This window comes from Neofelis nebulosa, chromosome 2 (genome assembly GCF_028018385.1).
Source record: "Neofelis nebulosa isolate mNeoNeb1 chromosome 2, mNeoNeb1.pri, whole genome shotgun sequence".
Lineage (NCBI taxonomy): Eukaryota > Metazoa > Chordata > Mammalia > Carnivora > Felidae > Neofelis > Neofelis nebulosa.
Genome location: NC_080783.1, coordinates 2,836,927 through 2,858,433, shown reverse-complemented (window position 1 = coordinate 2,858,433; position 21,507 = coordinate 2,836,927). Strand labels below are relative to the sequence as shown.

At 59.6% G+C, this 21,507-nt stretch overlaps 1 protein-coding gene across 6 annotated transcripts in view; it reads right to left on the bottom strand.

The window, feature by feature from the left end:
- The window catches only part of PER2 (period circadian regulator 2), a 39,804-nt gene that overhangs the window by 6,153 nt on the left and 12,144 nt on the right, over nt 1–21,507 (bottom strand). For all 6 annotated transcript variants that reach the window (XM_058699550.1, XM_058699557.1, XM_058699532.1 and 3 more), the window contains exons 5-20: nt 19,945–20,066; nt 18,974–19,175; nt 16,752–16,803; nt 15,457–15,599; nt 13,757–13,835; nt 11,321–11,427; nt 10,616–10,769; nt 10,230–10,338; nt 9,327–9,452; nt 8,815–8,902; nt 7,134–7,293; nt 6,921–7,045; nt 5,933–6,097; nt 4,574–4,813; nt 1,875–2,686; nt 484–661 (exon numbers count right to left, since the gene is read on the bottom strand). In XM_058699550.1, the coding sequence (XP_058555533.1) occupies nt 484–661; nt 1,875–2,686; nt 4,574–4,813; nt 5,933–6,097; nt 6,921–7,045; nt 7,134–7,293; nt 8,815–8,902; nt 9,327–9,452; nt 10,230–10,338; nt 10,616–10,769; nt 11,321–11,427; nt 13,757–13,835; nt 15,457–15,599; nt 16,752–16,803; nt 18,974–19,175; nt 19,945–20,066 (2,862 nt within the window). The remainder of the gene's footprint in view (nt 1–483; nt 662–1,874; nt 2,687–4,573; nt 4,814–5,932; nt 6,098–6,920; nt 7,046–7,133; nt 7,294–8,814; nt 8,903–9,326; nt 9,453–10,229; nt 10,339–10,615; nt 10,770–11,320; nt 11,428–13,756; nt 13,836–15,456; nt 15,600–16,751; nt 16,804–18,973; nt 19,176–19,944; nt 20,067–21,507) is intronic.

Sequence of the window (21,507 nt, the reverse complement as noted above, 5' to 3'; positions counted from 1 at the left end):
CGTGAGCTCTGCCCCTTACGGAGTTCCACAGCACACCGGGCTCATCCTCGCCGCTCAGGCGTGCAGCCCACACCCCAGCTTCACATGAGGGGGGGCTCCCTTGGCAGGGCGAACACCACCAGCCCTCCTAGCAGCCCAGAGAGCCGGAGGGACGGTCCTAAAGAGCCAGCAGGGGTGAGGCCTGCAATGCCAGGAGAGTGTAAAGCAAACAGGTGCAGGGCATGCCCACGGGCAGAGCTGGGGCAGGAGCAAGGGGCACGTGCCTGCGGGTGTGAACTGCTGTGGGCTCTGGGCAGCCGCTTGGAGGGCCAGCTGGATGCCTGTCGGGACCTGGTCCGCACCCGCTACCGTGGCCTGAGGTCGGGAAAAGCTGAGGATGCCCTCAGGTGCATCAAGGGACCATCTTCCAAAAAGCCCTGAATTGAGGCAACTAAAACACGTCCGCTCCCGCGGGACTCGGGTGCTCCCAGGTCACCAGCGTACCTGCTCCGCTGCCAGACGTATCGCGGCCCAGCGAGCTGGAGCCCAGGGAATCGGAGGCCCCGCTCCCAGACAGGGCCGACCCGGTGGCCGAGCACAGGTCTTCGTGCAGCAAGAGGTCAAGCAGGCCGCTGGACGTGGAGAGGGCATCGCTGTTTGGCGCGTCTGTGGGCTCCTCGCGCTTCAGGAACAGGGAGAAGATGGCGCGGTCAGGATGGACCGGGTGGGGCTGGGGAGCTGCAGGGCACTGTGTGCACAGGCCAACCAGGGACAGCAGGGACGCGGCAGAGCGGGGTCCCCAGATCGCTGGCCCTTCCTTCACATGCCAACGAAGAAGGCCCAGTGAATGCGTCCCGCGGTTACTGGGACTACAGCAGCATGCTCGCCAGTGGTCTATGAATGCCGTCTAATCAACCTTAGTTTGGGGACAGTCACACCAAAGACAGCAGTTCCAGGACCCTTGAGGGAAAAGCTCCCGCTTGGCCTTCCACCAGTGCAGACTGGGGCGCGGGGAACTGCCTCAGCAGCACCGGGTGGCTGCTCCTCGCCGTGGGTGGGGCTCTGGCCTGGGGGGCGGGGCCTTGGGAGCGAGGGAGAGGCGTGGCCTGGCAGCAGCCGGACCCTTCCGTCCTCAGAACCAGAACAGGAGGCCAGGACCCCAGAAACAGGAATTGGGAGGGCAGGGACGCACTGGGCAAGTTAGTCTGTGTTCATGAGGTTGTGCGTCCTCCTCTGGGGGCCCCGTGCAGCTCCCCCTCGGGGCGCCCGTGGACTGCGCGGCCTCGCTAACACTGCCACACGCCTAAGCTCATTCAGAACACAGAAGCGGTTCTTTGGAGACACAATTGCAATTTCATTAATCGAGTAAGAACGGCACACTGGCGTCCCTTAGGACTTGGGAGGAAGGGAACCGACCGCCTGGTTCCAGAGCTCTGTCCTCCGCCTCTACGTCCACTCAGGTGCCTCCGCTGCCAGCTTCCCTGCCCCCCCCCCCCCCCCCCCCCCCCGCGACGAGCCTTCGTTCTGGCAGTTAGGCTGACTGTACTTTATCATCGGACTTTGGTTTAGAATCTCCAAGCGGCTCGTAGCCAGGCATGAAGTCACATGCGGCTATTCGGACCCTGCCTGTGCCGTCCATCAATCCAGCCTCCTTCGTTCGGATCTCCAAACAATGAAGAGCTCCCACCGCTCTACTCTGATAGGGTCGCTTAACTGGAAGATGTTAATTTCTAGCATGAGTATTTATGTCAAGACAAAGAGTTTGGCAGAAGCCACGGTGTCTAACCACTCCCATCTGGGAGGACACGGGCTTGCCCCACCCCTGCCGTGCTGCGTGTGGCGCCTGCCTTAGAGAAGGAACATTGGGTGGGGGGGAAGGGGGGGGGGCTCCTTACAATTGGCGAAGGCTTTGGCTGCCGGTCCAAGGCCGTGCCAGGTTTGTAGTCTGGCCCTGCCCCCGTGGTCTCCGAAGACCCTGCCGTTGTTGCGGCCACGGCGCTGCCCTCGGGGGCCTCCTCCAGCTGTAGCAGGTTGAGCTGCAGAGGTGAGCTGCCCCGGGATTCGAAGAGCGGAGGGGAGGCTCTGCCCGTGGGCCCAGAGGCGGACGGCAGGGAGGCTGGGGTGGCTGCACGAGATGCCGGTGGCCCACACTCTGCCCGAGGACACGTGCACGGCTGTTTGGGGGGTGAGGTCCGACCAGGGAGCTCAGGTTGCGAGGCAGGGATCATCTTGGGCAGGAAGTTAGGCTGGCCTGGGAAGAAGGCCTGGGGCAGGCCGGGGGTCACCATAGGGAAGGAATAGTTGGGTAACACCAGTGCCATGACGGGGGCCAAGGGGACAGTGAACGGCGGGTGCTGAGTGTCCATGGGCACGGTGGGCACCGCAAAGCTGGCATGGGGAGCCACGGGTGTGGCCGCCACCGGCCCCGGCGTGGGCATGAGTCCTGGGGCTGGAAACACCGGCAGGGAGTAAGCTGGCATGGAGTCAGGGAAGGGCGTCGAGGGGCGGCTGGACTGGGATGTGTCCGACGGCGACCAGGCCGTGGCGTTCAGGCCCACCAGTGGGGGCCGGTGGGGCGCCAGCCCCCTAGACCCGGTGCTCTCGGAGGAATCTCGAGGCTTGGCCCGTTTGGACTTCAGTTTTCTGTTCTTCCCGTTTTTTTTCCAAGATGAGTCTATTCCAGAGGCATTTCTTAGTCCAGGGGTGGCTAAAATAATGGAAAAAAAAAAAAAAACCCACCAGAGTTAAGATGTAAGTGTTTATGTGACTCCTCTGTGTTGGTTTTTGGAGACTTGTAGAAGTTTAGAAACGTGAGGGCACCTCCTAGTTCAGCAGTCTGGGGTTTCCAAATGTCAGCCTGGGGCCCACTGGGGCCTCCGTAAAGGTGTCCCCTAACCCTTGGTGAAGTGAAATAATCAGGGCAAAATACTCATGAAACCAGAGTCAACCAATTTAAGACTGCCCTTAACTACAAGATCACATGCCTGTTTCCTTCTGCTATTAAAAAGTCCCTTCTTTTGCAAAATCATAGTGATGAAAAGTAGTATTTAGAAGGTTTTATTTGGGCCAAAAGAAGTAAAAAGGCTGATGAATCTATGCTGTTCCCTGACACTGGTCTGTGAAACCTGAAGGATAGACCCACTGATCTCATCAAACCTTATTTTTGAATTTTACAAGTGTTATCACTACTGTTCCTTAAAACAAGAGATTTCCTGCTTCACCTGTCAAATAAAGCCCGGACTGCACCTGAGCGGAGGTCTATCAGGCGACCAGTGCTGCAGAGATGATGCCTTCTTTAGAAGGTGGGAGGTCTGTGCTGGTAACCGGAGGACCTTGGCACATCCCCACCCCACCCCGGGCCCCGACTGGTGCGCTAGCAGGACTTTGGGTCGGAGTGTCATGCCACGCCTGGGATGGGTCCCAGGAACCTCAGCGTCTCCTCTCGTGTCACCTAGGGTAATTTGGGACTTTTGCAGCGGGTATGCGGGGACACCTGTGCCAGGGTGTGGTCCACACCTTTGCTCCATGCTGAAGACAACCCAGCCAGTCTAAGGCAAAGTGGTAAGTGGGCAGAGGTTTTGGGATTCAGACTCTGTCTGATGTTCTTCCTATAGGAAATCTGTCCCCTGGTGGGACTAGTGGCTGAAGCACTGGGCTCCTGGGATAGCACATCAGGGTCTAGACAGGGCTGCTGTGGACAGCCGTATAGTCTGTGCACTGCAAAAACTGGGCCAAGCGGGCAAGAGGGAGCTGGAACTCCGCACCAAGCCAGGCCCTCAGGGTGGGTCTGCCCACAGTGGGAGGTGACACCTTCTTCTCATTTCCACAGAGATTCTCTATGGCCTGGCAGTCACCCTGAGTCTGGGGAAGAAGGAGAAAAGGAACAGAGTAGAAGAGACACGATTCTAGACAGCATCAGCTACTTTACTTCTTATACATTCACCCTGGTGTGTCTGCCTAGAGATGGTGGGAGCTGGGAGCTTGTGGTGCACGTCTCCTGGGCCCACTAGCTCTGATCCCTGTGTCTGGCCTGGGGGGCCCAGGGAAAGCGTGGTGTCTCTGATCAGTCCAGCCCTGTCTATCTGACTTCCCCCCACGCCTTTCAACCAGCCGCTGGCTCTCAACCCAAAAGGCAGCTTTCTGTACAACCAGGGGCTGTCCTCCGGCCCTGAGGCCAGACCAGCCAGGAGGGCACGTCTCCCGAGGAGAATGGATGTCAGCCGGGGCTCCTCCCCACTCACGAGCCTGACACCGAATGCCCCGTCAGTACTGCGGACAGGTGGGGTCCCCTGCCCCTCACAGCCACCCAGTGAGAACGTCTGACGTGGCATCCCTGCAACGGCCCCATCCCATGTTCCACGGGGGCAGCCTGGCGCTGTCACTGCTCTCGATGGCACTGTGCCCTTGGGGACCCGAGAGGACACCTGTTTCTACCGCAAGAGACTGCATCGCCTCCAAGTTCCAACACGTATCTCACAAACGCGGGGGTCCCAAACTGGGGGCATTTCACGCTTCGAAAGAAGCACTGGACCCCATTCCACCAAGAATATGAAGCTTTTAGAAATCCACCTCTAGGTCAGGTATCACCACTTACTTCTTTCGCTCAGCTGCCCCTTGGATTTTTCTTGTAAGTAATAATGGCAGCGAGACTGGAAGACGTGGAGTTTCCGCATCTCCTTGAACTTGAGCAGGAAGCTCTGCTCCTCCTTCTGGGTGTGGGCGGCCAGCACTTCCTTGGTGAGGCCCAGCGTCCGGAGGGGGTCCTTCTCCGCGCCCAGGCCGCAGGGCCGGCCATCCAGGGACTCGGGCCCGCTCACAGCATCTTCCACCAGCTCTGTAACACGAGACGGCACCTCTGGTGTGCAAGGGCCCCGGGGGCTAAAACAATGGATAACCCACCCCGCATCTCTGAAGAAGAGAAATCCTTCGTGAAGCTGAGATCCACGGTGAGCTCACTTAGCGCCCTGAGAAGGCTAACAACGCAAGACGCAAGTCCATGATGGAAGTCTCATTGCCTGGGGCGGCTCCAGGAGCAGACTTCTAAGCAAAGTGAAACGTGGGGCATCTCGGGGCTCAGCTCAACGTTGGAGACGCTCCTAGTCCCTAGCATTTAGAGCACCACAGACAGAGCTAGCGCATGACCCCTATCCTGGTTCAGGCGTGACAGCCGTGACGGGACAGGGGCAGGTGGAACCCACTGACCGTCCGGAAAGAGGGGTTTGGACACCGACTCTCTTACCTGCACTGTTTCCTGTCTCTCTCTGCCCAGAAAAGAACAATTTTGGGTTTCATCTCACTCATGGGTGTTCTAAAGAAGCTAACTCAGTGCTGTACGACTTGTGCTGGCTCCTGTCCTCAAACAGGGGAGGGGGTGGGGACCCGAGGATCCCTACTCAGTCCCCCTGCCTCCCCCCTGCCCCCCACAGGCCCAGGCTGAGAACCACCTCAGCGTCTTCCCTGTTCATGCCTGAACAGACACCTGCCACCAGGTGGTGCCAGAGAGCAACGGGGACTCGGACAGGCGCCGTGTGCACCACCCCCCGCCCCTTAACCCCCCACCTGTTTTTCATGCTCCAGGATTCCTGGATCTCCGTTCCTGGGCAGTGCTAGGGTTCTTTTGCACTTGGACAAACTTAAAGAAAATTTTAGGAGGGCAGCCAAAAATTCAAATTTTTAGGGGCACCTGAGCGGCTCAGCCAGTTGAATGTCTGGCTCTTGATTTCGGCTCGGGTCATGATCCCAGGGTCTTAAGATTGAGCCCGTGGTCAGGTTCCATCCTCGCTGAGCATGAAGCCTGCTTAGGATTCTCTCTCTCTCTCTCTCTCTCTCTCTCTCTGCCCCTCCCCTGCTCACACTCACTCTCTCAGAATAAACGTTAAAAAAAATAATTAAAACTTTTTTAATGAAAAAAACCCAATTTTTACCGTTAAAGTCCGAGAACCAAGAAGCATACCTAGCTCCGGCTGTGGCTTCTTGTCGCCCACGTGGACGATGGTGCTGCTGTAGCTGCACTGGCTGCCGAGGGACACCACGCTCTCCGCCTTGCCGGGCAGCGTCAGCGAGGTTAAGTGCGCGCCGACCTCCGCGTGGCTGTTCACCTCGGAGGGCGAGGCCGTCTCTTTGTGAGGCAGAAAGGACACAGACACAAACGTGCAAGAAAAGCAGACCGTTCAGATAAGAACCAGCACTGTCTGTGTGATGCACCCACACCCACGGGCCCACTTGGTCCGCACACACCCGGCAGGTGACGGCCTGTCGGCAGGTATTTATTCCAGGGGCGAGAAGAGGAAATTCTGAAGTGGGCAGAATCACACCTCTCCCGTCCCGAGTCCTCTAAAAGGGGGCGGGCGGCCGGGCAGCCGCAGGTCCTCTGGGTCAGGGGCCTCTGCCCAGACCCCCTCCACGGGCCGAGAGAGAGGCCGCACAGGCAGCCAGGGGCCCGCCCTCTGCTGAGCGCTCTGCCCGCAGCCCGGGCACAGACAGTCCCTCACAGTGTGACTGCCCAGCTCGTGCTCTTTCAGCAACGGGACACCCGGTTTCTGGCTCTCGGAATGACCACCGGCGACACTCACAGGGTCTGAGGGGCCTGGGACTTAACCTGGCTTGTAGGGCTGCAGCAACGTTCAGAGGCCGGTGCTCTGCTGAGACACCATGTTGCCCAAGAACGACCGTGTGACGTGCCCCCGGTCCTCCCGCTCCAGCAGCCCCGACAGGACCCTCGTCTCGAAGTCCCAGATCACCTTTACGTCTAGCTTGTGAGACGGCTGCTAACTTTGGAGCTACTTTGGCTACTGAAGAAACAGCCTCCACCCACAGACTGTGTCCTTGAAGCCCTCGGACTTGCCCTGGGAGGGAGGGGGGCTCCAGGCCTTCCGGGACACCTGATCCCACAGCGGGCATCCAAGTTACCACACCCCCCGCAGCTCGAACGGGCAAGACACCTGTGCCATGCGGCCCGAGACCGGCCACCGCCTTCCGCTTATCGCCGGCCTTCTGCGTCGCCACGTTCGCTGGGAACTCACACTTCCTCTTGAGGGTAGCGGCCTCACTGCAGCTCTCCAGGTACCTGCACGGGGGGCCGGGAAGGGCTTCATGTGACACGGGAGCCCCCAGAGCGCACGAACGACAGAGGCGGGGGCCGAAAGGGGCCGCACCTGATGACGCCGTCCAGGCAGCTGATCTGCTGGTAGGAGCCAGCGGGCGGGCTCTTGCCACCCAGCTCCTCGGGGAAGCCGCCCGGGGGCAGGCTGGCGCCCGAGCTGTCCTTTTCCACGGGGACAGCTTTCATCTGAGCACAGGAACTACTCTGTGTCTCTGAAAGAAGGACCAGATAGCTCAGTTAATACCTGCTTCCCCCAAACGGTATTCTGTATGTTTACAAAGTCTCTTAATTCTGCCTACAGATGAGGCTCGGGGCTCAGAATATGATCCACAGACACAGGAATCCAGGGACAGCCAGGTATTCAGGCAGCTCTGTGGGGGCAAGTGTCACTGTGCCACCCACAGAGGGAACCTAGAGGGAGCTGTCACCAGGGCCAAGGCCTGCTTCTCTCTGGGGCTTGGCGGCCCTCGGCCCGGGCTATCCCCAGGGTCAGGGACTCAGCAGTGGGGAAGGCCAGTTCTTACTTAAACTCCTGAAGCTTCTAGGGCCAATTAGATTGCAGACGCTTTTTAGTTGCTCAATATTATTCCCTGTCTCTGGGAGGGTCAGTCCTTCCAAATATGACCCAGTGGGTGATAACAGTCATAATGGTCTCCAGTGCGGCTTGCTGTGGACGTTTCTCGCCCTCACCACGCGCACCAAACCGCGTTCCCCTAAGGGCCCTCACGGGCAGAGCCACGCCCTGTCCTCTGTTGTGTCCCTGACACCCAGCACAGACCGCAGCATGCAGTCTGTCCACTGGGGGCAAAGTGCACACCCACACGTCCCCAAAGCCAAAAATCCTGGCGAAGACCAGGTGTGGGCAGCCCAGGGAGGCTTCCTGGAGGAGGCGAGCCCTGAGTGCAAGGGAAGAGCAAGAACCCACGACGGGGAGAGGACTGCGGTGCATGTGTGTGCGTGTGCACGTACGTGCAGAGGAACAGCATGAGCCCAGGCACTAGGGCACGGGGACACAACCTGGTGGGGCGGGCTCAGGCGGCGCGTGGGCAGCTCCCTGGGCCACTGGCTCCCCGTGAGAGGGAGGCCTTTGAGCAAAGCTGGCGCTGTCCACTTCAGACACCGCGTTCACGGGTGTGAGCGCTGTGGGCTGGCCGGGCAGCCCGAGGGGGGCGAGGTCACCTGCTCACGTCGTTGGAAGCGCCGACCCCACGGCCAGTACGCAGAGCTAGAACGGGGCGACGGGGCAGAAACGCACGCCTTGGCCACATCCCAACAGGCCTGCGGGGAGCCAGGTGACCACACAACAGCCGGGGTCGGCGAAACTGAATGAGCGAAGGCCCACGCTGGCGGCACGTCACCGAGCGGGGCTGCCCAATGGGGAGGGGAGGCAGCACGCTGGAAGGGTAAATCCCTGCCACCTGGAGTTAACATTAAACCAGGTTCCTCTTTCCGCCTCCCGCACTTAGAGTTTTGCCAGGGAGAGGCACCTGGGTGGCTCAGTTTAAGCGTGTGAATGCGGCTCAGGTCATGATCTCACAGCTCGTGGGTTCGAGCCCCGCGTCGGGCTCCGTGCTGACAGCTCGGAGCCTGGAGCCCGCTTCGGATTCTGTGTCTCCCTCTCTCTCTGCACCCCTGCCCTCTGCTCACGCTCTGTCTCTCTCCCTCTCTCAAAAATAAAATAAACATTAAAAAAAAAAAAGGTTTTACGAAGGAAACAGAGAAAAACGGTCTACCTGTAGCACGTTTTTCCTTTTGTTCTCCAGAGTCACCAGGATAAGGACTTTTGCTTTTGACCCTGCCGTTAGCATTTTTACAAATTTCCTTGAGGAAAAACACAAGAACGCGTCACTCCCTCGAGGGGACCCTCGGGCATCGCAGCCTGTCCCCCACGGTGAGGTCAGAGAAGAGCTGACAACTCCCAGCAACGCAGAAGTAAGTTCTGAACGAGAAATCAGAGTGCGGCCCAGCTGGAGAAAACGAGCCTGATGGTCCCAAGAGCACAAATCAAGGGACCCGGCAGGTTACGGTTTTGTTGCGCCTTCACTTCTGCTTGATTCGCCTGCTTGAAGGGATTTTCACCCAGACTTGAGCCACAGCCCGTGGACGCTTCCCCCCTTAGAGACTCGACAGTGAGTCCCGCCGAGCGAGCAGGTTCAGAGGGCAGGTGGCCGGGGCTGTGCGGGCTCCAGGGCTGCCGCGGGTCAGTCCACCCGGAGAGGGAGGGACACGGTGGATAGGGACTTACGGTCCGCCTCTGGCGGGAGTGCTTGTGGCCGTTGCTGTCGCTGGAGGACGTCTGGCTCATGAGGGGCTCGTGGGACCCGTTGCTACCCAGGCTCCCGTAGCCGCTGGAGCCGCTGTGGGGGACGGGCTGGGGAGACAGCAGACAGGAAGGCCTTGGACGTGGCTGGGGGACATGGCTGGCACTGCGGGTTCGGTGCCCCCCAACACGGCCGTCTCGCAGAGGCTGTGACCTGCCCTGGGGAGCAGGGCAAGGACAAGGTGGGGGCTGGGCTGCAACCCCGGGTCAGGCTGCGGGATGCATCCCCCGATCCCAGTCGCACACACTCCCTGAAAGAGGCACCATTCGACCCTGTCCCTCAGCTCCCTCGTGGGCCAGTCTGGTTTCTACCCAGGGGTTTTAGGAACAAGAAGGGGCGTGCTGTGGTGTCGCCGCGGTCTGAGGAGACGGACAGGCAGAAGCTGCCTGGCTGGGGGGACTGGTGGCCACGCTAAGTTTTCTCGAGTGCTGCGTCTGTCCCCAGAACACGGAGAAGGCATTCTCTGGTCCCCCGGGGCCCAGCAGGTGACCCGCTCTCACCCGGTGCACCGGTGGGGGGCCATGCGTGGGCTAGCACCAGGGCCTGCGGGCGGACTCGGGGGCTGGGTGCCATCCTTCAGTGGCTCGCCCCGGGCTGCCGTTCAGGCACAGACGCCCCAACATGTACGGCTGGGGCTGCCCCCAACGGTGCAAACGGCAGGTGTGCCCAACTGTCCGGGGCCCAGACCAGGGGCACCGGGGCGCAGGGGGGAGCCGGATGCGGGGAGACGAGCCCGAGAGGGAGGGAGGGAGGGGCACCCCGGGTCTCCGAGCAGCCCTGGGCCACTTCCACAGGGGGACAGGAGGGCGCGCAGGCAATGCACCCACCTGTAGCAGCAGCCGGTGTATCTGCTCCGTGAGCTCCTGATCGCTGGGGTGGAGGCCCTTCTCTTCCACACACGACGGAGCCGAGAACACGTCTTCGTTCAAAGGGCCCCTGTGCCGCGTGAATCTGTTAGTTGGGCCCCATGCCGCACACCCCTGCCAGGCTTGCCTCCCCCCTGCAGACCCGTGGGCTGCCACCTGCCCACTCACGACCTCCTCCTTTCCACTCGCTGCTCTGCCTGCGTGAGGTGTCCCCCTACCCCCCCGCCCCAGGAGCAAGGCGTGTGGCAGAAGGTGACTTGGGTCCTGGTCACCCAGTCCCGCCCCACGCGGTGTGCTGGTGGGGGAGCCAGGGTCCCCGGGCCGCGCCGTGCACTGAGAGCACTCACACCCTGACTCTGTGTCTCCCGATGATGAAGGAGATTTTTCTGCTCCACGGGTTGATGAAGCTGGACCAGCTGGTGTCCAGGGTGACGTATTCGCCGTTCCGGGCGCGGAACCGGATGGGAGAAGAGTCGAAGGGCTGTCCGCCAGACTGCACGACTGGGGGAGGGGAAGGGTGCGGGTGTGAGGACGAGAGGCTGGCGCTCTCGGGAAGAGGGGAGGGAGAGGCGCTCCGTTCTGGAGTCACCTCGAAACTTGAGAGATGCCAACCTCCCCAACGCTACCGCTGTCGGCGCCCCGCCCCGCTTTAAACTGCAACAACGGACCGTTGCCGAAAGCGCCACCACGCATTTCGGCACACGTGTCTGTAGCCTTGACCGGCCCCCAGGGGGGCGCTCAGCGTCCCCCGTGTCTGTGAGGCCTGGGCTCAGTGGGGACCCGTGTCATCCACTCCCCTGGCCTGGTCAGCACCGGTGTCGCCACAGCTGAACCCGCACCCCTCCCCCCACCCGCCAGGGAAGCCAACCGTAAAGGCAGGATGGCCACGGTTCAGGCTGTGGGCCACAGAGGCCCCACGAGAGATGAGCGCTCCTGACCCACGGGACTAGGGCTCGGGCACGGCCAGGGCATCCGTCACACACGCTGGCGGCCGGCCTGACCCATCTAGGCTGGGTGCTGACGGCAGGATTTACTGTGAAAAGGGGACCTACTCTTTTTGTGGATGGTAAGCATCAAAGGCCGGTCGCTGGGGTGAAGCCGCACGAGCAAGGGGGTCTCGATCAGGTCCTGAGGTAGGTAGCCCAGGAGGGGGACCGCCCTGCAAAGCAAGCACACACACGGGGGTCCCTGTGCAGCCCCCCTTCCCCAGCCCCAGCCTCATGGCTGCGCTTCGGGACGCGGTCTGGAACACAGCCTCGAAGGGGGGGCCCTAGTTCATCTCTAAGGACCATCCTCCTCCTGGGGGGCAGGGAAGGGACAGACTCCAAATTCCCCAGAGAGCAAAGCTGGGGAACTGGGCTCACAGAGAACAGTCTTTCAGTTAATTGGCAAACAAAAGATGACAACATCCCCACAGGTCTGTGACGGGGAGCTAGGCCCTAGGAGGCCCAACGCATACAGGCCAAGTGCCCCAGCACGGGGCGGCGTCTTCGCTCCTGAAAGAGTAGATCACGATAACGTTCTTGCTTCTTGTCTTTTAAGGTCTTTTCTTTCTTCGTGTCATTTGTAAGTTTGGCCGGATGGGGCTGGGCATGGCTTCTTTTAAACAAGTTTTGCCTGCACGCCGGAAAACCCTGTTTGGCTCTTTTCCAGCTCAGGATGCTGTGCTTCCGTTACTTCGGCCGCCGTGTCTGGTCCTGAGAAGGTGCCACACAGGCGGGGGGGGCCTTCGCTCTGTGCCACCGGGCTTCCTCCTGCAGCTTTTAGGACGAGGTTTTGGGGTGACCGTCTCGGTGCCCGTTCTGCCCCCACGGCCAGCATTCTCTGCCCACGCAGCCACTGTTCCCTCTTCTGAGCCGCAGTTCAGCCTCCCCACCCTGGAGACCAGCCTTCTCGCATCGAACTGATGTTTCCCCAACCTCTTCTGAGCGGATGTCCTCACGCGAAAGGGCCTTCTCCAAGCCATTAGAGCCACGCCTGCCTGTTCCCCTCGAATGGAGCTTTCTCGTGGGTCCCGCGTTAGGATTCGATCTTCTCCTCCTGGTCTGACACACACTCTCCAGGCTTCATGTTTTCATTTGATAGGATGTACAGTATGTTCCTGGTGCCCTTCCCGGTCAAGGTTTGGCCAGGGGAGAGGAGGAGGAGGAGGAAGGGGAAGAGGAGGAGGAATAAGAGGGAGAGAGGGAGAAGAAAGAAGGGGAGGAGGAGAAGGGGGAGGAAGGCGGGAGAGGGTGGGGAGGAGCCCGGGCCACCGCCCAGGTGTCCTGTGCTCTGTGGGCTGGGCCGCCCGCAGGGCTCTGCTGAGGAAGGCCCTGTGCACCTGCTCACAACACCTGCACACGAGTGACAGCTGTGCTGGTTTGCAGGCAGGTGTTCTCAGACTCCTGGAAGAATAAAAATTATCCTGGGGCTGCTTTGTGAACGCAGCTCCCACGGCCCCCACGCCGAGACCCTGTTGGATGGGGCTGGGTGGGGCCCAGGAACCTGCGCCTTGAAGCCTTGTGTCTCTGGTGATTCTGCCACAGGGGGCGAGCAGAGCAGCCCTGAGCCGCCCAGAGCTGAAGGCTAACGGTTCCCTGGCTGCCTGAGAGCAACTCTTTCCCCGGAGGCTCTGCGTCCAGGGCAGGTACCTGGTGTCTCCAGGTCAGGCGCAGGCAGCGGGGTGGGCTTGATCCTCGACAGCATCTGTGGAGGTTGCCTGGGCTGACTGAGAAAGCCCGGAGTGCTTCTGGTGCTTCTGGGTCCACTTCCTGTGGGTCTTCCGAGGGGGGCTCTTCCCCATCACTGCCAGCAGCCAGCAGGATCTTCTGTCTTTGTGCAGGAGGGGCCGGGGGGAGGCGCTCCATGGGCTTTGGCCCCAAGTCAGCCAACCCAGAACCCTCTGAGAAGGGCAGGGCTCCCGACTCCCATAAGCACCATTTGTTCCGGCCACAGCACCTTGAGTGGGACACGGAGCGAAGCTCCGGGCAGGAACGGAGGTGACCCCCCCCCCCACCCGTGGGGAGCAGGCTGTGACACACACGCTGGTGGACACATTTCTGCTGGGATCCTGCCAAAGGCGGCTCCAATCCTAACCCGAGCACGCCGTCCCTGGCCATGCCGTGCTTTAGTCGTGTGCGATTTCGAAATGAGTTTAAATAGGATAATAAAGATAGACTCCATTAGAACGATGATCAGCTCCCCAGAATGCTCCATTTACACAACGTTCCTATCTCGGGAGGTTGTTAGTGCAATTCCACAATCGTTTCATTGCCTACAGTTCAACATCTTTGCGGATTACCTTCTCAAACCAACATGCAGCCTTAACTTTAGCTGCATAGCGTTCATGCCCAAAACATAAAAATTGACTGGGCTGTGTTGAGCTGCTATTAAGTAACCACCAAGATAATGACGAAACGCTAAACATCACGTGGTCGAGTCTGCCGACACGAAGGGCGCGACAGTGATTCCAAGACATGCAAAGGGCACCGTGCCAGGCGGCTTACCTTTCGTCCACATCCTGGAACAAGCAATTTGGTGTATGCGTGGTCGTAAAAATTCTCTTTTCAGGAGGAATTCGAGGGGCTGAAAGAAGAGAATTTTACACAAGTTTCTGATTCTAATACGCACTTAGTGCAGTTACATTATAGCTACCGGAAAACGCCGTGTCGATTCACAGGATGTGTGGCGGAGGAAGGAATTAAGGGGACTCTGAACCACAGCCTGTCACATAGGGAGCAGAGCAGACCCTACGCTAGATGACCGCCAGCCAGCCTCAACTCCTCTGTGGGCAGGTTCAGTCTAGAAGGCCAAGGGCCGCCACACTAACAGAAGCACGTGCTGTCGCGTAGGCTTCTCTCGGCAAAATCGTGCCAGAAGGCCATATCCGTGATTTTCAGATCCAACGAGGGTGAGCTCAACAAATTGTTTAAAAAAAAAATGAGTTAAGTGCTTAGATTCAACATTCTCAGCAAATGTCACTGTAACGGGGACTTTACAGTTTCTAGGGCGGGCAAAGAAGATAGAGTAACTTGCACAAAGGAAATCGCATATCCGGAATCTCCCTCAGCTACCAAATTCATGGACAAAACATTCAAAATTCCAAAGCTTTCCATTCGTGAAGCAGAGTCCTGTTGGGATGAACAACTCGGTGAAACCCAGGTAACCCCTCTCAGTCCTTCTCGAATATTTGGAAGAGAATATTCCATATGGAGGAGCCCCTCAAACATCTGAGAAAGGGCCACATACCTAAAACATCTCTATCGCTTTTAAGAAATAAATGCCTTTTTAAAAACTGGCATCATTAACCACTGAGACAAGATTGTAAACACAACGAAACGTGGACCAAACTGGATCCCTGTGGTTCAGTAGTTGCACACTGAACCTGTGCCTGCTTTCTGGGAATTCTGGTCACGTGGCTTGCGGAGCTGCTGGGGCGAGGACCTTGGGCTCCCGGCCCGGTCCTGCAGCGGGTCACACGAGGACCGTGTCATACCACAGTTCAGGAGGTGGAATCACCAGGAGGACAGAATCGGGGTGGCCAAGTGCCTGGGGGCCTTTGGGCTTCAAGGGAAAGCCCAGATTTGGGGTTTTTGCGGGGAGAAGGTGGTCTGAGAAGCCAGCAGGACCAGGAACGGGCACCTGGTGGGATAAGCCTGCTGTACTGTGGTTTTCTACAGGCAGAGGGAGGGAGGAAAGACCCAGAGCGAACGGCGGGAGCCAGGCCGCCAGGCTGCACGTCGGGAAGGCGGGGAATGCAGTAGAAGGGAGGACGAGCCACAGCCTCATTTCCCGAGCGGGCAGATGGTGTGGGGTCCTGAGCAGGCAGTGCTGTCCCTGCGCTTCCGAGGTGGGAGGTGCATGAGGATGGGAGGGACCTGGGGACCCGGCAGGGCCACCCTCACTGTATGGATGGAAGGCAGTGGCTGGGGAAGGGGCAGGGCGCTCTGGACACAGCGACAGCCTGGTCACAGGTGCGAGATGCCGGCACCCAGACCCTCTGATGGACAGGGGGAGGCGGTATGGCAGGGGCCACCGGGGGGCCCAGGGGACAAAGGTGGGCGTGCAACCAGAGGGAGACGGACACTGTGCAAGGTGGGGGGAGAGGCCAGGGCTGGCAGTCGGCCTTACTGACGTTAGGGGTGAGCCACGGGACTAACTGAGGCACCACACGGAGCCTGTGCCCCCGCCTGGGCCGGGCTCTTACCTTCGTAGCCCGAGTGCATTCTCTCCGCCAGCAGCACGCAGCACAGCTGGCCCTCGGTGCCCTGCGGGTCCCGCACCTTGACCAGGTAAGGCGTCATGCGAAATGGGTGGTAACGGATCTCGTTCTCGTGGCTCTTCCCGACACTGTGGAGGACGGCAGGGTCAGCGATGTGGCTCGAGGACAGAAGGAATCCCGTCCTGCTTACTGCCAGCCACCTCTCCCCGCAGTGGCTGCTCCGAGAGCATCCCTGCATTGGCTGTCCCGAAGCCCGGGAGGCGGAGGCAGGCTCCCCTCTTGGGGACCAGGGCCAAGCTGGAGGTGCCGCCCGGGGGGTCGGGGTCTGGTTCTGGGCCTCTGCCCCGCCCCCTCGGGTGTCAGCGACATTAAAGGGCACAGCGAAGAGTGAACAGCCCTGGGCAGTGGGAGCTCCTCCAGGAGCCGTTCTCTACAGGGGGTCACATTTTCACTGGGGGAGAAGATGTTGCTTCACTACTGAGGCCCCAGCCCCAACTGCCCAAGGTACCAGAGCCTGGCCAGGGGGTCACTCCTGACACTGCGGCTGGATGCTCAACCAGTCACCTTGTTTCAGGCCAAAAGCCTGTTGGGGAAGCTCTGGGGGCTCTTTCTGGAAAAAATACACACTTGAGGTACAGGCTGCATGTGCTTTCGGGGTCCTCTTGGGCCCTGGGGTACGTGCCTTCCTGGTTAAGGGCCCGGGCCGCTTTCCCAGGTGACGGACACCAAGTCCAGGCTCCTCGGGTTGATGTTCTCCATGAGGAAGGGTCCAATCACCCCACTGCTGACCATGCTGCCTTAACTCCCCATGCACATTGTTTTTATTTAAAAAATTGTTTTAATATTATTATCAACAGAGAGAGACAGAGTGCAAGCAGGAGAGGGGCAGAGAGAGAGGGAGACACAGAATCCGAAGCAGGCTCCAGGCCCCGAGCTGTCAGCACAGAGACCGACGTGGGGCTCGAACCACGAACCACGAGATCTTGACCTGAGCCGAAGTCAGACGCTCAAACGACTGAGCCCCCCAGACGCCCCCTCCCTGTACACATGTGAAATGCAGTTTTCACACAGACTTTTCAGGAATATGCGCACTGCATGGCAGGGTGCCCGCATAAGCCTCTACCCTGAAGAAGTGCCGAGGGGCGAGGGGCGCAGGGTGGGGTCACGGCACAGCGGGAGCCGGTGGGGGCCACTCCCACACCTCCTCAGCCTCACAAGCGGGGCTCGGGGGGGAAGTGTTGGCACCGTGCCCAGCTTGGGACACCCAGGCACGGGCTTACCTGACTCGGCAGAAGAAAGACTTCTCCTCCATGCAGTCTTGAGTAAACGCATCTGAAAGAAAGAGCCCCGAGTCACACATCCAATCCCATCCGATCTCATCCCATCGCACGACAGGACACACGGGCTGGCACTCTTGGCTTCTCCCAAGCCACCGAGAGGCGGGGGAATCGTCAGGTGCGAATGCATGTTTACACAGGCACAAAGCGGAGCCCTCAGAGGCCATTCATCACACTTCCGACTGAAACGTGCTTTGTGAGTGTCGCACGTACCGGGATCAGGAGGGGCTAAAAGTCGGCCGCCAGAACTTTACCATTTTGAAACGGTTCCGAAGCTGACACAAACACGCCAACTAACAAGCCATTTAACTCGGGGAAACCGACTGACTGATGGGCCGAACGTGTGTGTGTAAGGCCTAAACATGTAGGCCCTCCACCTACATGTTTGGGGGGATATTCGGTTCCAATAGAAGGCCCTACCCAAGCTCACGTCAGTCCTTCTGCTAAAATATTAACCTTCTTCAAAATCTGAAACGCTGAGCAACACGGGGTCATTCAGGCGGCGTCATCAGAGATGAGGGAATGGCGTTTCCACGATTAAGGAATTTTTTAAGAAGAAATCTCAGACGCTGATCTTTCACGTAAAGTTTCGTCTACTCGAAAGAAAGAGGAAAAGTAGGAAATCCCTAACGAGGGAAAACAGCATAGAGTTACGGCCTGGAAAGGCCTCGGAGAAGTCACCTGGTCCTTCTTTTTTATTCAGACAAAAATTCAGGGGCAACCATCCTAGGGAGACGGTGCCCGCCTGTTCATGCCGTAAACCACGGGCAGAGCGATGTCCCTTCCACGCAGTGACCTACGGGTCCTCATGACACGCCCTGCAAGCTTTAGTGACCTGACTGGACAGTCCTTGGTGGGATTTCCGGGAGAAGGCAGGCGGCTCTATATCTGAAACCAAAAGTGAGTGTCTCCTTTCACGAGTCAACCCTATGGCCAACTCCCGGCTTGGCTTGTCTGCTGTAGGGAAGGTTCCGCCGTGCAGCTGTGGTGGGTGGGGTGGTGGCCCGGCCGGCAGACCGGAAGCAGGAGGAGGAGGGAGCAGATGGGGACAGGGGCCCGCGATCCAGGAGACGGTGTCAGTGGGGCTGAGGAGCATGTGATATGAGCAGAGATGCTGACCCCCGAGCCAAGGGCGAAACGGGAGCCGGTTCTGGGCGATGCAGCCCCAGGCAGGCTCCAGCCAAGATCACGACTGAGATCACGCCTATCTGATGACCCCCACAGTCACACTGAGTCCCACTGTGTCCCGTCCCTCCCGGTTCCTTAGTGTTTCTGCCCTTTGGTTCAACTTCAGCTCCGAGAGACCAGAGCCCCACAGGGGACAGGTAGACAGATGGTGGAGGACTTACATGGCAAAAGGGGGGCTTCTGCTGGCCTCCCTGGTCCCTGGAAGTGTGGAGAGGCTTCAGGGAAGGCCTGAGCTGGTTGGGCCCCTCCCCTGTCTGGCACCTTCTGCCAGGACCCGGTGCCACGTCTCTGCTGAGACTCGTCTGGCCACTGTGCAGACTGGAGCCTGACCAGCCTGGAGAGCTCGCGGTTTGAGCCCAGGAGGACGTCGCAGACAGCCAGCACGAAGCCGCCCCTGGCCGAGGGGAGGAGCGCCTGCCCGTCACTGCGACATCACTGCGGCTGACTGCCATGGCGCCCGCAGGACGCAGGGCCCGGCCTCTGCACTCTGCGGGTTCACGCCAAGACCCCAGCTTCTCAGAACGACTTCGTTTCTAAAATGCCTAATGTTTCGGGCGCCTGGGTGGCGCAGTCGGTTAAGCGTCCGACTTCAACCAGGTCACGATCTCGCGGTCCGTGAGTTCGAGCCCCGCGTCAGGCTCTGGGCTGATGGCTCGGAGCCTGTTTCCGATTCTGTGTCTCCCTCTCTCTCTGCCCCTCCCCCGTTCATGCTCTGTCTTCGTTTCTAAAATGCCTAATGTTTCTTAGAGTCTTCTCAAACAGCTTTCCCTCTCTGAAATTCATGAAAAGACTACTTTTCTAAGTTTATCCTGAGTGAGCAGCTTTCTGTCTTTGGCCTTGACAGCTGTCGGGCAGGGGCGTGCTGCCGGTTTCTGGCAGAGGTGAGATGTGGCACGTGCCCCAGAGCCCCACGACCCCCGTGCCGCTGGCACACGAGGCCAGGTGGCCACCGCTCAGCCACCCCCCGGGGCCCTCACCTGCTCCGCTGCAGACGCCCCAGAGCGGGAGCTTGTAAGGCGTGGTGGACGCGTGGAACACGCTGACGTCGTGGGGCGCCAGGAACTCCACGAACCTGGCGCCGGGGAAGACGTCTCTTTTACAGTGAAAGATGGAGGCAACTTGGTCGGAGACGTACAGGATTTTCCCGGTGACCAGGGACACCGCTGCAGCAAACATACCCTGGAAGGAAGAAGGGGCTCAGTGGGGACAGCAGATGGGGTCCGGATGGGCCGCCCCTCCCCGGGGCCACAGACTGGGGGCTCAGGGGAGGCGTCTGGTCCCCCTCCTCAGCCCTGGCCAGAACTCTCCTCGCCTCTACCCCTATCTCTCTCCCCTGGGCCTCTCCCCTGCCAGCCCATCTCTCTCCCGGGGAGCCCCAGAGGCTCCTGCCCTGGGCTCCCTCCCCGCCGGCTAGCCTGAGCCCTGGCCCGGGGAGCTCTGGGGGGGGGGGGGGCGTTCAGCTGCAGTGGGGACACTGGAGGAAGGACGCGGGAAGGACTGGGGAGCCCCACTCTCCAGGCCAGTTCTGCCACGATTCCAGTATGTCTGGGTCCCCACCTGCCCTTAAGCCTGCTCTCTGACTGAGAAGTAGGGGTGCAGGGAAGGGAGCACTCGTTCCCCTTCCCCCAGACCCCCAAGGGTGCCCCCACCCTAACAGGCTGCTTAAAAACGCATGAGCGTTGGAGTCTCGGGAACTGAGTTCAAATCCCAGGTGCCCCAAAGTGAGCCTAAGATCACCTGGTCACTGCTCGGTCAAGGTGGGGCTCGCTCTTACACGCACAAGGCATGGGGCGGAGTCGCCGTGAGAGAAGGACAGCCTCACAGAAACCCGCAAGAGTGTGCTACACGACCCGCTTCTGAATCGCTCACTTGACCTTGTTTTCGTCGTCCCTGCAGGGGCTTAACCGGATCAAGGGCTCGGCTTCTGGCGGGGGGAGGCTCCGCTTACCGCGTTCTTCACGATGAACTCGGAAGTGGCGCCCTCGATGTCCTCCGCGGTGTAGCAGGGCAGGCTGGCGCCGCAGGCCTGGCTCTCGCCCGACAAGAGCAGCTGGTAGTATTCCTCACTGGCTGCGGGAGAGACCAAGGGGCTGAAAACGGCTCCCGCCTCTGCGCGTCCGGACGCGACTGTTCTCACGGGAAAGGGGGGCTACGCACACTAGCCTCCTCGGACGCCGAGAGAACGGAAAGAGAAATGTGAAGGCAAAGCAAACAGAAATCTTTCATTTGTCCTGAAAACCCCGAAGACCTGCGATTACAGAACTTCTAACGTGGTGAGCACACGGGGCGCCGGGGAGGCTCAGTCGGTGCAGCGGCCGACATCGGCTCAGGTCACGGTCTCACGGCTCGTGGGTTCGAGCCCTGCATCAGGCTCTGTGCTGACGGCTTGGAGCCTGGAGCCTGCTTCAGATTCTGTGTCTCCCTCTCTCTCTCTCTCTCTCTGCCCCTCCCCTGCTTACACTCTCTCTGTTGCTCAAAAGATAAATAACAAAAAATAAAATAAATGGTAAGTACACATTATTTTAAGTAACCTGGGTGGAGAGTTCCCCCTAACCCTCACTTTGCCCACAAGGTCTTTAATCGTGACCCAACAAGGGAGTCTCTCTGTAGGATGGCCGTGGCCCCAGTATGTGGTTCCTTGTGGCCCTGGCGCTCCCATCCAGACAGAATCCACTCATCTCAGGACATACAGCTTTCAAGGGCAACTATCATGGTACTGCCCCCCCACCCCCACCCCAGGCCTCTGGGGTGGGGGGCAGCCCCCAGGGACGGGTGCCGGCAGCCCCGCCCTTCAGAGAAGCCCCTACCCCTGCAGTCTGTGAGCGCCCTTGGGTAGGCTGGCCGAGCATGGCTTCTGTTTCTACTCTATTAACCCTCACAAAACAGACACAGGTTTAGACAGGAGCCTGAAGAGAGGTCTGGGGCTGACGAGGGCACCCAGGAGGCCAGCGGATACCACACACCGCAGACCCCCCATGCCCAGCACCGGACCTTTCCACCAGACTGCACGGGCGACCAAGGGCGCCCTTCTGACAAGAGCTGCACAAACGTCAGGAAATATGAAGATGATTTGGAGTATGGCTTCGTATCCATCACCGTTAGTGACAAACGTGCTGTGAGCTAAGCCCTGCCTGGAGGGAGTGACTGATGATAACAGAACAAAGCCATTGTTTGAGTCTTTATCTCGACCTCCCGGGTTTTTCTCTTCTTACCCACATTTTCACTGTGCAGGGTCCACTGGGCCCTCCTCGTGCCTGTGACAGGTTCACGAAGGTCAAGTGGGTAGAGTGGGGCTGGGGCTCCCTGGTAGAGGGACGTGTACCCCCTCGTCCGCCCTAACGAGATGCTGGCTTTCCTTCTGTCTCTGTTTCCTGCTCACAAGGGGCCCAAACAGCTGAGGGATTCCTCAAAGTGCAGGAGTAGGGGGTTCCCAGCAAAACGGAAAGGTTCGCCTGAGGGTTCACTGCTCGGAGATCAGGGATACTTCCCCCAAGCTGTCTGCTGTTCTCTC